This window comes from Oncorhynchus gorbuscha, linkage group LG18 (assembly GCF_021184085.1).
Source record: "Oncorhynchus gorbuscha isolate QuinsamMale2020 ecotype Even-year linkage group LG18, OgorEven_v1.0, whole genome shotgun sequence".
In the NCBI taxonomy this organism is placed as follows: Eukaryota; Metazoa; Chordata; class Actinopteri; order Salmoniformes; family Salmonidae; genus Oncorhynchus; species Oncorhynchus gorbuscha.
In genome coordinates, this window is record NC_060190.1 from 9822696 (window position 1) to 9841167 (window position 18472).

Sequence of the window (18472 nt, forward strand, 5' to 3'; positions counted from 1 at the left end):
TGTTGTGAAAACCCTTTTTGGAGTTTCAGTGCATGTTAAAAGGCAGCATCAAAACACAAAAACTGTGTTTCACATAAAATCAATGGTTTATAAATGCAAGTGGTTTATAGCTTAAATATTTATCGATGATAAGAGACTATGGAGAATTATTGTTATTTAGTCCGCTTGGAAAAAGGACAGGCAGTAAGATGGTACATTCCGTTGGAAATTTGACCCGCTCAACCACGCATATCTAGTGGTAACACACCTTGCCTAGTCACTCCTCTCCCCACCAAAGACCAGAAGTTAAATTACCCGCTCCAACCCTTCAATCTGTTTCTCCCACCTATCTCTATCCCCGCTGTCATTTCAGAACTGTCGCCATAAAGTGTCAAAATGCATGCAAGCCGTTTCAATGATTTATTAATTGTGTAACGTTGTAAATGTTGTTGAAAATGTAAGTGTATTGTGAGGATAACCAAAGAAATCACCTTGCATTTCCTATCTCGCCACTTGACTCTGTTTAAAGAGGATTGTGGGTAATTAAGAATTTTTTTCTCCCACACAACGTCGTATGAATGTTTGAAGAAAGGAAACTCTGTGTTAAGCTCGTTGTGCCATAAGGTGTAATGGATCATGACGAACAGTTTTGAAAACCGTCAGGCAAAATGACGTTCAATGAGGACTGCACCCATTCCCACATTCATTACTCTTAATGAAAGAGGCAAAGGTAGAATCCTCAATTCTTGCGGTTCAACCTTCAGTTGGGTCTGGTGGTCTACACACTGTGTCTGACAATGCCAGCCAAAATTGTATAAAGTGGCACATTTTCAAATACATAAAACAAAGTTAAACAATAAGACACTCCAGAAAAAGTGATCTACTTCTGCACTAGACAGGATTGAAAACATCATAATGGTGTTTAGAAGCTTTAGAGAGAGGAAACTACACCAAAAGAGAAGGGATCTATTTCTGCACTAAACAGAACTTGAAACACCAAAATAGTGTTTTCAATATTTTCTGTGAGTGCTCCCAGTCCCTGGCAAGGTGTTGCACAACGCTTGATTTAGTGGTGTTACAACACACCATGTAATATTTCAAAACATCTCAGGATGATGTGTTTCAATACTCCAGCACTGTTAATGTTTCGTCTACTTCCAGATGGTCGCAAGCTCAGTCTTACAAAGCACTTCATTTTAACAGTGTAGGATCAGTTCCTACCTAGGAGGCTCTGGCAGGAAGTGTCACGCTATCACCTTTCCCAAATACCAGCGCCATAAAGATATGGACTTGTTTATGGCTACATATATTGCCGGGGAAGGTGAGCTTAATGGTGCCAAAAAGCAGGAGGCAGTTAAGAGAGGGGATAGATTGACAGCCAGGCAGGCAAGCGAATCTCCATTTCTATGGTCGTCATTGACGGTGTGTGTGTGTGTGTGTGTGTCTCTCTCTCCATCCACGTGTGTGTGGAATGAAGCTGTCACTCTCAGAGTAGCTTGATTTATCTAGCCCATAATTCTGCCTGTCTGGGTTTCATTAGCTAGAGCTGGGATCTTAAACTACACTCATCATCCAACTGTAGGGGTGGAAAACACTCAATCACACTCCTCCATGTGTAATAATATCCCCAAAAATGTGTCTGGAAGGCATCACCTGCTGGGGGCCTATCACACGATACCTACCGAGGGTCTGTTCATTAGTCACCCAATCAGAGGCTTTAAGACTATTGTTTTGTGCTGACCTCAATACAAAATGTATTTCAAATACATGTACATTTGCTAAAAATGCATTTAGTGATTCAAAATGCATATACAGTGCCTTCAGAAAGTATTCACACCCCTTGATTTCTTCCACATTTTGTTGTGTTACAAAGTAGGATTAAAATGTATTTGTCTTTTTTTGTGTTTAGCTCTATTCTGTTTCATTTTGCCATAAACATCTCCCTAGTCCTTGCCGATGACAAGCATACACATAACATGATGCAGCCATCACCATGCTTGAAAATATGAAAAGTGGTACTCAGTGATGTGTTGTGTTGGATTTGCCCCAAAAATAAAGCTTTGTATTCAGGAAATAAAGTTGATTTATTTGCCAATATTTGAGCAGTTTTACTTTAGTGTCTTATTGCGAACAGGATGCATGTTTTGGAATGTTTTTATTATGTACAGGCTTCTTTCTTTTCACCCTGTGAATTGGGTTAGTATTGTGAAGTAACTACAATGTTGTTAATTCATCCTACAGCTTCTCCTATCACAGCCATTAAACTCTGTCACTGTTTTAAAGTCGCCATTGGCCTCATGGTGAAATCCCTGAGCAGTTTCCTTCCTCTCCGGCAACTGAGAAAGTAAGGACGCCTGTTTCTTTGTAGTGACTGGGACTATTGATACACCATCCAAAGTGTAATCAAAGGGATATTCAACGTCTGCTTTTTATTTATGTTTACCCATCTACCAATAGATGCCCTTCTTTCCGAGGCATTGGAAAACCTCCCTGGCCTTTGTGGTCGAATCTGTGTTTGAAATTCACTGCTCGACTGAGGGACCTCACAGAGATGAGGTAGTCATTCAAAAATCATGTTTAACAAAATTCTTGCACACAAAGTGAGTGGATACAACTTCTTATGTGACTTGTTAAGCAAATTTGTACTCCTGAACTTATTTAGGCTTTCCATAACAAAAAAGGCTGTAACAGAACAAAATGTGGAAAAAGTCTAGGGCTTACTAAAATGCATGTAATGACTGACAATGTTCCAGAAATTAATGGCTATGACGTCTAAGCTACAGGTTGGCCAAAGTGTTTAATCATTTGGCTTCCTAGATTACTCTTTACACATTGATCGTTGCAGATCATGTTTTTGGCCACCAAGCCGAAACATTGTCCGTAGCTAGGTTTCCATCTACTATTCCCACCAGAAATGTGTTTCCATCAAACTGACTTGTTGCGGATTAAAGGCTGTGTGTGATGACGTCGTGCACATGAAAAGAACCTTTCTCATTAAATTCCAATGTACCAAATAAGTTAAATGGGTTTCCATCGCCCCTTTCAACTCTACTGATGGTTCTGTCACAAAAACTGCTGCGTTATATAGAAAATGTGCCCACTCTGGACTTGAAACATGCTCCTCTAGCCAACAGCTTGCAGATACAGTACGGGTGGGCTACATGATGAGATTATTATGGATAAAGAGCAATATTATTAATATTTGTCAAAGGGCATCAAGTTACCAGAATAAGACACTCTGTATTTATTGGAAAGGAGCATCAAGCTCCTCACCTTGCACTTTCACCACCCTGTGAACTTCATCATAACTTATTTCATCTGCAGCCTAATAAACTGCATGCTTTCCCGAGTCGTAGTGGGAGGACCGCACAACATATCATTGCGTGACTCCCAAGTTTACTTCTATATGATGGTTAATATGTCAATATTTGCGCATGAAGTCGTTTCCACCGCCATTTCTCGCATAATTAACCTTACAGACACAAAAAGATCCCACCATGTCGAACGAAACAATTTAACTTTCTGCATTTATAAAATTAAACCAGCATTTCATTGGATGGAAGCGTGGTTAGTGACAGCATTTAAATTGTGACGGTGAGTGAAATTCAATATTGGTGCCTCCTTTCTACTTAACACATCAAAGGGAAGCGAAAGGCACTAATTTCGTGGAACGACCAAGTACACATTCATTTTATTACATTTTTCGAAAGGCAAAAGGCCTCCTGCTGGGACGGGGGCTGGGATTTTAAAAATATATAGGACAAAGCACACATCATGACAAGAGAGATATCACAACACTACACAAAGAGAGACCTAAGACAACAACATAGCATGGCAGCAACACAGGAAAACACAGCATGGTAGCAACACAACATGACAACAACATGGTAGCAACACAGCAAGGTAGCAGCACAAAACATGGTACAAACATTGTTGGGCACAGACAACAGCACAAAGGGCAAGAAGGTAGAGACAACAATACATCACACGAAGCAGCCACAACTGTCAGTGAGAGTGTCCATGATTGAGTCTTTGAATGAAGAGATGGAGATAAAATTGTCCAGTTCAAGTGTTTTTTGCAGCTCGTTCCAGTCGCAAGCTGCAGCGAACTGAAAAGAGGAGCGACCCAGGGATGTGTGTGCCCTGGGGACCTTTAACAGAATGTGACAGGCAGGACGGGTGTTGTATGTTAAGTTCAATGCTCTCGTCAACTTTTTTTGTTTATTTGTCATGATGCACACGAAAGACATGGAGTCACTACAGGACTGATAATGTATCACATTTGAAGTCATTTACATTTTAGTGCTGTTGGTATGTAGTTAAGGCAGTTAAGAAGAGATAGACAGAGAAGATAGTTAAGAAGAGATAGACAGAGAAGATAGTTAAGAAGAGATAGACAGAGAAGATAGCTAGGGAAGAGAGTTGAGAAGAGATAGTTAAAAAAGAGACAGACAGGCAGGCAGTGAAGTGCAGTGCATCGCCATTCTCTTGGTCGTCCTAGAAGGTGTGTGCCTGTGTGGGTATGAGGAATGAAGCCGTCAACACCAGATCAGCTAGATTTATTTATCCCATAATTCTGTCTGTCTGGGTTTCATTAGCTACAGCTTGGATCTTAAACCATGCTCATCACCCAACTGGAGGTGTGGAAAACACTACATCACACTAGGCCATGTGTAATAACCCCTAAAATGTGTCTGGAAGGCATCTCTTGCAGGGGGCCTATCACACAATACCTACAGAGGGACCTATCATGCATCACCCAATCGGAGGCCTCAAAGTTGTTGCTGTCATCCTGTCATCTTAACCTTCTGTGCTGACCTCAAAACAACCCTGGGGACTTAAACCGATGTTATCAAAGGACAAAATTTTGTTTTTAGAAGTAGGCACGTGTGTTCACTTTGGTGCTAAGATATAAATTACGGTTTCTGTGTGTTTGTGTGTGTGTGTGTGTGTGTGTGTGTGTGTGTGTGTGTGTGTGTGTGTGTGTGTGTGTGTGTGTGTGTGTGTGTGTGTGTGTGTGTGTGTGTGTGTGTGTGTGTGTGTGTGTGTGTGTGTGTGTGTGTGTGTGTGTGTGTGTGTGTGTGTGTGTGTGTGTGAGACAGTGTGTAATTATGGGTTTTAAAATAGCTCACAGTTTTGTTAAGGATTCTTTACATTTATTTAATAAATCTTTTGGAGTTGGTATTTGATTAAACAGAACTGAGACAGTTTAAAACTTATTCTAGATATTGTTTGTAACAGTAGTCTGTGGGTGAATAACAGATGCCTCAGGTGCTTCTCTATCTGTGCCATTCCCAATAAGCAGAAACCTGTTAAACATTTCCTTAACCTAACCGTAACCACTATCAGGTAAAGCTAAATCTGACCTTAGAGGATTACCTGGGAGGGGGGGGGGGGTGTTAGACTTTACAGTACCAGCTAAACAGACGTGTCCTGGCGCATGTACAGTGCAATGGAGTCATTAAGTTAAATTAATAGAATATGTAACATAATGCGTGTCGGCAGGTTTGGAAAAAAAGTGATTTGGTCTGACAGATACCACCTCTGATAGGGAATATGAAATGAAGGCAGCCTGGAGGTTTGTGTGTGGTAGGTGGAAACAAATATAAGCCCCATATTCATTCCTGTTACATGTGAAATTTCACAAAACCATAATAAGGCGACCATAGAATGTTCCATGTAAATCAGTAAGAGATTACTGTACCTAAATAAGAATGTATAGGCCTACAGTACAGAAAAACAATAACTAGATGGCTGCATGTCTATGCATACAGAGAGATAAGAGGATGCTGGTTTAATTGTAAACATGATGTATATATTCTGGATGTAGGTGGAAAGCCAAAGTCCCCCAAAAAATCTAGGGATGAAAATGTTAGGACTGTTACAGTTCAGATGTAAGCGACCAGTATGTTGAGGGCAGATGTTAGTCAGAAGGCCCCCTGAGGACCTATAGGAGCTCTGTACCCTAGGCTGCCCTGGCTATAGCCTGACTGTAAAAGGCTGTGGGTTGATTTAACTAGGGCTGAAGAGAGCGATTGTAACAGCGCTCCGAGCAGCATACGGTTTACCAAGACGCCAGGGGTCTCCCCAAGTGACTTATAGAGGAGAGTGCGAGGCGTCACGGTAATGCGAGACGACAATGTGAACTTTGGGCCAACGAATTACGGCCGCGTTCTATAACGTTGCTACTCCCAGGAGTCCCATGCTAGTCTGTTGAGGAATACAGCTAGGTTTCTATCGCTACTTGTCATCGCTGCCTCCCGTCAAGACTAGGAGTGCGGGGGGACAGGGGGGGGGACTTCAGATAAAACGACTCCCACATCACACGGGGAACACAAAACATCCCACCCCTCTGCTACCCTAGACAGGAGATACCGCTGTACTCCTGTCAATTGGCACGGCTCGCAATTAGGATCAAATGGGCTATCTATGGAACATGTGACCAAACCCCTTGTCTATTTTTAACATAAGGGGGATGACAACATTGACACATTGAATCCCTAGAGAACAGAAACATGCACAGTATGCCATAGACCCTAAATACATCAAAGCCTTGGCTAACACTAGGTTATCGCATGCTATGTCTATCGCTACAGTATTTATGCTAAGCCTTGGCTAACACTAGGCTATGCTATGTCTATCTCTATGGTATGTATGGTAAGCTGCATTGCATGCCTCGATAATGCACAGCAGGGCAGTTATTTTGCAGCCCATGTGCTATAGTGGTGCTAAAAATACTAGGGCCAAATGTTAGTCATATATAGATAGCATTTGTAAAGATCTTAGAGGGGTTCACATTAGGTTAGAAAAACTATCACTAACCTCATCCACCATAAGAAAATATATTTAATTCCCAGTCAGTAGACACTATGCTTACAGTCGGTAAACATGTTAAAATACCTAATATGACTTTGGAGTGGACAAAATGCACCATTACATTCTGTATGACCATGGTGCTCACCGTAAAGACATCCTCGAAAGGCATGGGTGATAACCAAATCCCATAACCGTAACTCCTAATTCTCTCCTTGTCCATCACCTTACCAAGAAGCTAGAAGTGATGAATGGTATGGAGATGTATGTGTAGGTGTGCATGCATGCTTTCTTAACATACCTAGCAGTTGCACTCCACGGGTCAACCCATAGACATCTATCAGTGCCCACAGAGGTTCTCCTGTTCTCACCCCACTGAAGAACAACATTGGGTTGGACTCATTGATTCTATAGAAGACACGGCCCTTCTTGTCCACCCAGAAGGCGATGACGTTCCCTTCGTTGGCGAACTCCTCAGGTAGTGCCTTGGCCCAGAAGCCACTCTGGGAGACCAGGTCAGGACAGGCATACTTGGGCAGGCTGTCTGGGTTGATACGGGACGGGTCTTTAGCCGTGAAGCCCAGACGGAGAGCTCCGCTCCAGCAACACTGCTTCTTAGTGATCTGTGGAAGGAGGACAGACTATGATAGGTCGATGGTCTTACAGCAGTTTGTAGTAGCATAAGAGTGTAAAGGTCTAGGATTATACTTTATAAGGAAGTCTAAATGTTGCCTTGAAGTTTGAAGGTTCTCTTTGTGTATTGTCTGTCAATGAGATTCCATTTTGTGACCGAGGCCTATACAATGCTGACAGGTTGCAAAAGAAAGCAAGTAATGGGCCAATTTGGTTGGTTGTATACAGTAAGTGTACCAGGGTTTCCGTTAGTAATATATGGTGGCAGGCCGTTGACAGGCAGCATTTTAATTTACAGGACATTTAAGACATTTACCGGACCAATATGCATTGGGTGCGTAACCTGATTAGGGAGTCCACCCACAGTGACAGAAATCCCATTTAGATGATGGTAATTCATCTCAACAGACCATGAAACTCTAGGATGCAATGGCGTGCGTCCTTCTTACAGAATTCCGATGCGCAATTTGAAAATATCTGCCACTTTTGCTTTTCCTCAGCTAACAACAAGTGTACTTCAAAGCAGGGGTTCCCAAACCTTTTCACTCAGGCCCCCATTCCAGCATTGGGGAACATCACACGTTCCCCCGCGAGCGAGCGATGTCTATTTCTATAGGCACAAGCACTGTTCATGACACAAACTGTTCACACCCTTTTTGTTGGCGGAGAGAAAATATTTCAGGTTTAAAACCTATTTCCTGCACTTCTACACATTTTGTCATGGGGAGAGAAATTATCCGTTTTAAAGTTCATTTTCTGGCAATTCTATATATTTAAAAAAAAAAAGTTTAGGAATCACTGCTTTAGAGCACTTGGCTGACTTAACTGTTGTGCTTGCTGCTATTCACTCATCACTGTTTTACCAAAACCCAGTAAAGCCACATCCACTTGCCCTGGTGCCATAAACAGTATTGACCCAGTGCTTTGACTGGGTTGACATGCTGGCTCGTTAGATGGAAACCCGCTAAGCCTATTTGGGGAGACACAGGAACAGGAGGGGGAAGCAGCAGTAGACTGAAAGAAGGATTTACCTGGACAAGCTCATAAGCTGAATGTGTGTGTGTGTGTGTGTGTGTGTGTGTGTGTGTGTGTGTGTGTGTGTGTGTGTGTGTGTGTGTGTGTGTGTGTGTGTGTGTGTGTGTGTGTGTGTGTGTGTGTGTGTGTGTGTGTGTGTGTGTGTGTGTGTGTGTGTGTGTGTGTGTGTGTGTGTCACCATCCTGACTTGGTATGTTTACATTATATATACCGTGCATACATCAGATACTGTACACATCAAAGCTCGTCTCACCTATTTTACCGATCCGTGTTAGTATCTCTCTCCGTATCTTGCGTCATCTTTGAGCATCCCACCATGTATAGAACAACCTACAAAGTTCCCTACAACTGGATGTTCGGGTGCCTCTCTGGCAGTTCAACATGTTGATTGGGGACCTTGCTGAGGAATGGGCTTTTTTCTTCTTGAAAATGTTAATAAAATAAACAAATAAAATGAATCTACCGTTGTTAGAATACTTTGAATACTGTAAATAAAACCCATTGGGTGTGATGTTGTGTCCATCTAAATCTCTACATACCTTGATCCGGACCTGCTCGTACAACGCTACGGGTCTGTTGCTGAAGGTGATGGCGTTACAGAAGCTGGCCTGCCTCTTGACGGTCCTCTGGGCCAGGTCCATGGCGATCTGGGAGCCCTTGGTGTTCGGGTGGAAGAGCAAGGGACTTATGGCCAGGCCTCTCCTCTGGCCCCCGCCCACAACGCCACTCTGCTGGATGGGCAGGCAGCGCTTGGGCTTGTGGTGGCATCGGTGGGTGGTGGAGGGGAACGGACCGCCCAGAGAGTCTGATGGATAGACAGAGGGGTGCCATCAGAATGATATTCAAACCCTTATAATCCTTTATACAGTATGTTTTTGTTGTGTTCTATGTTGTTATGCGTCTTGTATGTACAGTACCATTCATCACCACACATGAAGTTCTCTCACAGGAAATATCTAATATCTAATATCTAATATTAAATCTAAATAGAGAATTTAGTCCATTAGTGCCTCACTAGGACCATCTGCATAGGAATGCTACAATATGAGTGTGTGCCTGAGTCCTGTCTACTGGTAATAAATAAGATGCAGAGTGAATGAATGTGTTTACCAATGACTCAGGGAGCAGGTGGCGGTTCTAAAAATGGGTCCCCAGTCACCTACTACACTGCAGCAACCAGCCATGCTCTCAAAGACACGTCTCGTTTCAATTTCATGGCTCCTTCAACTGGTCTGGCTATATTGTGAGGCCTATATCATGTCATGTGAATGGGACATTTGCCTGTTTTGCCCCATGATGTTCCCTCCCAGAAAATAAAGGTGATTTGAATTTAATTTAATATTAATACACTCATTAGAATAAGTCCAGTTCTTGCTGAAGTTGAAGTTGGATGATTGGCATATTAGGATGTGGAAATTGCCGATGCGGATCCAAGCACAATGTCATGTTTCCCCACGTTTGTGGCAAAGGTTATGATTTAGGGAGGCTAAAGCCGACCCTAGATCTGTGCCTATGGGGAACTTCTATGGATTTCTAGGCCTCTTCCCATCAGATAACTAGTTCACCTCTTACTACAATCTGACTTGTTTGATTCACATAAACACCAGTTGCTCAGTAATCATGTCGGTCCTCCAGCGAAAACCAATTGCCCATGCTGTTGTTTAACGTTTTACAGTGTTTGACTAGGAAATGACATTTTCCTCCCTGTTCATTGCTTTGTGCCTGACCTTATGACCTTAGGACTGGCAAATACAGTTAGTGGTTGATGTGCACCATCTCTGACCCAACATTAGCATCCTTTTGTGAGTATTGATGCCAAGGCTGAGTCAGTGACTACGTGGCATTTTCAGTTAGGGTTAAGCATCATTACCGTACAGTGTAGAATATAATACAATACTATTATATTATTAATGTTTATAGTATAAACCACGTGTAAATGTACTTTGAGTTTAATTGAATATTATTTATTCATATAAGGAGGGGGGTGTCCAATAGCCCCATATTGTCTCAGGAAAATGCATACAGTTCATCATGTGACTCATATAAACAAGTACAGGGAAGTACAAACGGACAGGAAACTACAAACTACATGATTTAATCTAGTAATGGGAATCCAAATAGATATTCCAGCACATCATTAGGAACTGCATTACTAGGAAAGCTCCAGTACGGTACAATATATCATATGACTCTTATAAACAACCTCAGGGACGCACAAACTACATGACTTGATTACTATCTGGAAATATAATGTAGATAGAGAACCTAGTGCACCAGGAATAAACCATAGGATTTCACTTCTATCTAGTGCAGCCACATCTGTTATAACACATCAGTAGGATCTGCAACGGAAAGCTTCAGTATTATCATGACTATTAGGAATTACATCTAGATAGATAATTTAGTCCATTAGTGCCTCACTAGGACCATCTGCATAGGAATGCTTCAATATGAGTGTGTGCCTGAGTCCTGTCTACTGGTAATAAATAAGATGCAGAGTGAATGAATGTGTTTACCAATGACTCAGGGAGCAGGTGGCGGTTCTAAAAATGGGTCCCCAGTCACCTACTACACTGCAGCAGCCAGCCATGCTCTCAAAGACACACGTCTCGTTTCAATTTCATGGCTCCTTCAACTGGTCTGGCTATATTGTGAGGCCTCCACTGAGTGTACACCATTTTAGGAACACCTTCCTACTATTGAGTTGCACCCCTTTTGCCCTCAAAACAGGTTCAATTCATCAGGGCATGGGTTCTATAAGGTGTCAAAAGTGTTCCACAGGGACACTGGCCCATGTTGACTCCAATGCTTCCCACAGTTGTGTCAAATTGGCTGGATGTCCTTTGACCATTCTTAATACACACGGAAAACTGTTGAAACCGGCGCGCCTGGCACCTACTACCACACCCCGCTCAAAAGCACTTAAATATTTTGTCTTGCCCATTCACCATCTGAATGGCACATATACACAATTCATTGTCTAAATCGTCTCAAGACATAAAAATCCTTCTTTAACCTGTCTCCTCCCCTTCATCTACACTGATTGAAGTGGATTTGGCACTACAGAGGGTAGTGCGAACAACTCTGTACATCACTGGGGCCAAGCTTCCTGCCATCCAGGACCTCTATACCAAGCGGTGTCAGAGGAAGGCCTTAAAAAAGAATCCAGCCACCCTAGTATATATGCCATTTAGCAGACGCTTTTATCCAAAGCGACTTACAGTCATGTGTGCATACATTCTACGTATGGGTGGTCCCGGGAATCGAACCCACTACTCTGGCGTTACAAGCGCCATGCTCTACCAACTGAGCTACAGTTGGTAGAGCATGGCAGTTCTCTCTGCTACCGCATGGCAAGCGGTACCGGAGCGCCAAGTCTAGGTCCAAGAGGCATCTAAACAGCTTCTACCCCCAAACCATAAGACTCCTGAACATCTAGTCGAATGGCTACCCAGACTATTGTTAGTGCCTCAACCCCTCTTTACACCACTGCTACTCTCTGTTGTCTTCGATGCATAGTCACTTTAATAACTCTACCTACATGTACATACTACCTCAAATAACCGGTACCCCCTGCAGATTGACACTGTATATAGTCTCGCTATTGTTGTTTTACTGCTGCTCTTTATTTACTTGTTACTTTTATCTCTTATTCATAACCTTTTTTTTTAACTGCATTTTTGGTTAAGGGCTCGTAAGTAAGCATTTCACTGTAAGGTCTACACTCGATGTATTCGGCGCATGTGACAAATAAAATGTGATTTGATTTAACAAGTGAGATCAATAAGGGATCATAACTTTCACCTGGATCAGCTTATGTCATGGAAAGAGCAGGTGTTCCTAATGTTTTGTAGACACAGTGTACATAATGTCATGTGAATGGGATATTAGCCTGTTGTGCTCTTTCCTCACCAAATTGTACAAATCACAATAACCCAGCTCTTCTACTTTATGTACCATTGATAACCTCAACAAAAACTGCAACAGCAACTGAGGTTCTGGGAATGACTGATAAGGCCTGTATACAGCGTTCTACATAACAGCTAGCCTACGTCCCAAATGGCACCCTATTCCCTACACAGTGCACTACTTTCAACCAAAGCCCTATCGGGCACGGTCAAAATGAGTGCACTAAAAAGGGAATAGGGTTCCATTTGGGAGGAAGACACTACTTCATCAATAGATACACACTCCCAGTGTTTAGCCTATACAATCACTTACTCACTCATGCCCCATCATGTCCTTTGTCTTAGCGTAGGGGCAAAGGGAGAGGATTCATTGAATGGGGCACACATGGTCGCAGCAGATTGGACAGTGTGTGTGTGTACAGTATGTGTGTGTGTCAGGCCAGATTGAACTGAATGCATTAGCGACAACTAGCGAAAGGAGAGCCGCAGCTGTTGGTTGAGGGAAACAGGGGTTAAGTGTGAATTCATGTTCCTTAGCAACCCTCAGTCCCTGCGTCAAAGGCTAGATTTGCGGGAATGGCTCAGGCTTGATAGGGACAGATGCTATTTGTTTGCTAGCAGACAACACATGAATGATATTTGCATTTTAGTGCTATGGTTTATCAGGACAGCATTGTAGGCTACAGTAGGATCACTAATACTTCCAAACTCATCTTGGCCCATCTGAATGAAAGTCGTTTTTCCATAAAGGATTGCTGTGATTTATGCTTTCTGGAAGTCTGTCTGTCAATACCTACAGATGTAGGATATTAATTTGACCAGTTTCTAATGCAGGTTGACGTTTCTTGTCATTGGTCTTGTCCTGGATACAGAACTGAGCGATTCCCCTTTAAATAGCCCAGCGGTTAGCTTTTCGGTCTTAATTTAAAGAGGCACTCCAGTCTCCTTTTCACCTCATTCAACACCTGATTTACTTAACAAAAAGCACATCTCAATAGGTGGTCCAGGTATGTCATGACATAACACAAGTGGGGGTGGGCCTTTCCTCTTTTGTTCTCTATTGCTCCTCAAGCAAGGGGGAGGTCAATGACATCACAGATTCCCATCTGACCAACTCCTAGACTGCGCTACTCCTTGAAGTTTTCAGTTGTGTCTAAAAAACACTCGTTTGCTCAGAAATATATATATTTTTTTACCCTTTACTGTCTGTACTTTATTGTATTTATACTTGGGATATTGCTTTTCAATAGTAAAAGTTCAAACATCGCTGAAGGCCATTTTTGAGGTTGGGGATAGGCATTAGGGGCAGTTTGAATGATGAGCGATGTTTGAACTTTTACTGTTGAAAAGCAATATCCCAAGTATAAATACAGTAGCAGTGTGGTTTTATGACTTTATAGCTGTGCCAGCTAGTGACCACTCTGCAGAGCTGCCTCCAGAAGAATATTCATGTTGAACAATTCGAACCTGCGTTTCGCACCGCAAGAAAATAATCCTGCAGCAACAGGAAATGTGAATTATTATGTGGATTATAATTAATGGACATTTTTGTAGGGGTTGATACATTTTTCGCGAAGAGAAAATCAAGTATGGAATTTCAGAGTGTAAATTACAAACTTTCGATGCCTTTTTAGACCTCGAATACACTACAAGTTTACATTTCTTCTTATGCAAGACATTTCATGCAACAAAAGAGTGATCAAATTAAGATCCTAGATCTGCATATCTCCATGCCAACTGACAGTGCCCAGGCCTAGCATTACCAGACTAAGATATGGGAAAAAGGTGTATGGGGAAAAGACTGTTTGACCTTATCACTCTCTAGCTGGACTTGTAATGTGCCTGAAGATCTTTGAGTGCCTCAATACAGATGTCGTATTTTAAATTGAGCCAGTTTGCTACAGCAGGAAAATAATCCTGCAGCAACAGGAAATGTGAATTATTATGTGGATTATAATTAATGGATATTTTCTTTGTAGGGGTGGATGCATTTTATATTATGGAAAATCAAGATAGAAATGGAAAAGTGGAAATTACAAATTTTAGAAGCCTTTTTAAACCTTGAATACACTACAAGTTTGCATTTCCTGCAGTACAGGAAAATGATCGTTAACAAAAGAGTGATCAAATTAAGATCCTACGTCTGTACCATGGGAGGATTATTCAGAATGACCAACCTTCCCTGAGAATTCCCCTTCCAGTTCTCAATAGGTGGGCTCCTGAGTGGTGCAGCGGTCTAAGGCACTGCATCTCAGTGCTAGAGGCGTCATTACAGACACCGTTTTGATCCTGGGCTGTATCACAACCGGCCGTGATCAGGAGTTCCATCTTAACTGACTTTTCTAGTTAATTAAATCAACATTTCCCAATGCCTACAATTTGACCTCAAGTAACATCTGTGGAAGGATGGAAGCATATTGGGTGATGAAGCCAATGATTACGAAGCTCCAAGTCCGGTCATGTGTAACAGGTCCTTCCACCTCATACATGGTGTTGATAGGATTTCACATGCCTAATTTGTGCTCTCGCTGCCATTGGTTACACTCTTAGAAAACAAGGTCGAGAACCTAAAAGGGTTCTTCGGCTGTCCCATAGGAGAACACTTTGAAGAACCCTTTTTGGTTCCAGGTAGAACAGTATTGGGTTCAATGTAGAACCCTTTCCCCAGAGGGTTCTACATGGAACCTGAAAGAGTTCTACCTGGAACGAAAAAGGGTTCTCCTATGGGGACAGCCAAAGAACCCTTTTTTCTGAGAGTGTATATTTCGAGTTGAGGGTACAATTCCTACCGAATAACAGTGAGCTGAAAAAGACCAATTATGGTAATTGTTTTGGTGATGTTCTGTGTGCGCACATAGTTTACACATGGAGCCACTCTCCTATTCAAGCTCTGCATTGAAACATTGTTTATAATGATGAATACCTCAATTTGATTCCATTAGCCAAAGATGATTAATTCACTGTTAGCGAGCTATTTTCGAAGGCGAAAAGCGAGCTTGGAGCCTAAGTTCAGTGTCCAGTTTGATTGATTTCTTTCTGTACACAAGAGAGGTAACTATATGAATCAGGTAGAGAGGAATGTGAGACACAAGGGGTATTTCAATCAAATCAAATGTTATTTGTCACATGCTTTGTAAACGAACAGGGGAAATGCTTATTTACGGGCCCTTCCCAACAATGCAGAGAAAGAAAATAGAGAAATAATAGAACGGAATAACACATAATAATAAATACACAATGAGTAACGGTAACTTGGCTATATATAGGGGGTACCAGTACTGAGTCAATGTGCAGGGATACGAGGTAATTGAGGTAGATACTGTGTGTACATATACAGTGCATTTGGAAAGTATCCAGACCCCTTGACTTTTCCACATTTTGTTACATTACAGCCTTATTCTAAAATGTGTTAAATAGTTTTTTCCCCCCTCCTCAATCTACGCACAATGACCCATAACGACAAAGTAAAACAGCTTTTTAGACATTGTTACACATGTATTAAAAATAAAAGACTGAAATATCATATTGACATAAGCATTCAGACCCTTTGGCAGCGATTAGAGCCTTGAATCTTTTGGGGTATGACACTACAAGCTTGGCAAGTTTCTCCCATTCTTATCTGCAAATCCTATCAAGATCTGTCAGGTTGGGTGGGGAGCTTCGCTGCAGAGCTATTTCCAGGTCTCTCCAGAGATGTTCAAGTCCAGGCTCTGGCTGGAGGACATTCAGAGACTTGACCTGAAGCAACTCCTGTGTTGTCTTGGCTGTGTGCTTAGGGTTGTTGTCCTGTTGGAAGGTGAACCTTCATCCCAGTCTGAGAGTCTGAGCAGTCTGGAGCAGCTTTTAATCAAGGATCTCTCTGTACTTGGCTCCGTTCATCTTTCCCTCGATCCTGACTAGTAGCCCAGTCCATTCTGCTGAAAAACATCCCTACAGCATGATGCTGCCACCACCAGGCTTCACCGTAGGGATGATGCCAGGTTATCCTCCAGACATGATGCTTGGCATTCAGGCCAAAGAGTTCAATCTTGGTTTCATCAGATCAGAGAATCTTGTTTCTCATGGTCTGAGAGTCCTTAAGGGGCCTCCAAGCGGAATGTTGTGCCTTTTACTGAGGACTGGCTTCCGCCTGGCCACTCTACCATAAATTGTTGGAGTGCTGCAGAGATGGTTGTTCTTCTGGAAGGTTCTCCCATCTCCACAGAGGAACTCTGGAGCTCGGTCAGAGTGACCATCATGTTCTTGGTCACTTCCCTGACCAAGGCCCTTCTCCCCCGATTGCTCAGTTTGGCCGGCGGCCAGCTCTAGGAAGAGTCTTGATGGTTCCAAACTTCTTCCATTTAAAAATGATGGAGGCCACTCTTTTCTTGGGGACCTTCAATGCTGCAGAAATGTTTTGGTACCCTTCCCCAGATATGTGCCTTGACACAATCCTGTCATGGAGCTCTACGGACAATTCCTTCAACCTCATGGATTGGTTTTTGCTCTGACATGCACTGTCAAATGTGGGACCTTATACAGACAGGTGTGTGCCTTTCCAAATCATGTCCAATCAATTCAATTTACCACAGGTGGACTCCCATCAAGTTGTACAAACATCTCAAGGATGATCAATGGATGCACCTGAGCTCAATTTCGAGTCTCATAGCAAAGCATCTGAATACTTACAGTGCCGTGAAAAGGTATTTTCCCCCTTCCTGGTTTTTTATTTTTTTGCACATTTGTCACACTTAAATGTTTCAGATCATCAAACACATTTTAATATTACACAAAGATAACCCAAGTAAACACAAAATGCAGTTTTTAAGTGATAATTGTATTTATTAAGGGAAAAAAAGCTATCCGAACCTTCCTAAATAAGGTATTTCTGTTTCTTATTTTTAAGACATATTCAAACATTTCTAAAAAACAGTTTTCACTTTGTCATTATGGGGTATTGTGTGAAAATGTATAAGAAAAACAATGTATTTAATACATTTTAGAATAAGGCTGTGAAATAAGAAGAAAAAAATTAGAATAAGTCAAGGGGTCTGAATACTTTCCAAATGCACTGTAGGTAGGGATAAGATTTAGATGCACTATTGTAAAGTGACTGTTCCACTCGATGTCATAAGGTGAATGCACCAATTTGTAAGTCGCTCTGGATAAGAGCGTCTGCTAAATGACTTAAATGTAAAATGGATAAGGTGCTCCTATCAGATCTTGTAGTTGCTCCAGCAACGTGTCCAAAGTTGGTGTCTGTCACACACAGAAAACACACGCATGAACACACGCGAACACACGCACACACACACACACACACACACACACACACACACACACACACACACACACACACACACACACACACACACACACACACACACACACACACACACACACACTGTGACCGTCATGGCTTCAAAATGGCTCTATTTAACCTACTAGTCCGGAAGGTGCCTCCCATAACACAGCAACATCCTCATTAGTGTGTGTGTGTGTGCGCATGTCTCTCCCTCTCTCCCAAAGGTCAAGGACGTCTCTTTATGGATAAACATTGTGCATACTGTGGTTCTCCTTCCATAGCCTGGAGAGGTGTGTGTGTGTGTGTGCGCGAGCGCGCGTGTAGGGACTTATTTCGCTAATGACCACACAGTAATGACAAGTCTAATCAATGTCGGAAACACACACGGCTTCTGTGTGACTAAGAATCGTCATCCTTCAATGAACATCTTTGTAAAAGTGTAAACTAATCTTCCCGCAATAGTTGTACGTGTATCTAGACTGAGAAGGGGCTGCGTCTCAATTGACAGCCTATTCCCTATTTAGTGCATGTACTGTATGTATCTACGAGGGAATGTCATTCTTATCCACACACTGCACGGGTTAGTGACAGTGTAACGGCACTATCCAAGATGAACTGGCCACTCGGGAACCACCGGACAATCTCGAGTCCCTGATCAAGTTGGCCTCACGCATTGACCAGCGTCTGAGAGAGAGAGAACTCAACCGTAGACCTCTAGCCCCTATCAGTCCCAGCTCCGAGTCCCCACCTTTATCCTCGCTGGCTCCACTGGAACCCATGCAGATTGGACGCATCTCCCAGGCTGAGAGAGACCGCCGGA

General features: G+C 42.4%; 1 protein-coding gene across 1 annotated transcript in view; it reads right to left on the reverse strand.

The window, feature by feature from the left end:
- Positions 1–18472, reverse strand: part of LOC124003759 (E3 ubiquitin-protein ligase NEURL1-like) — a 70781-nt gene that overhangs the window by 41156 nt on the left and 11153 nt on the right. The window contains 2 exon segments of the mRNA XM_046312311.1: positions 7094–7415; positions 9000–9265. Of these exon segments, the coding sequence (XP_046168267.1) occupies positions 7094–7415; positions 9000–9265 (588 nt within the window).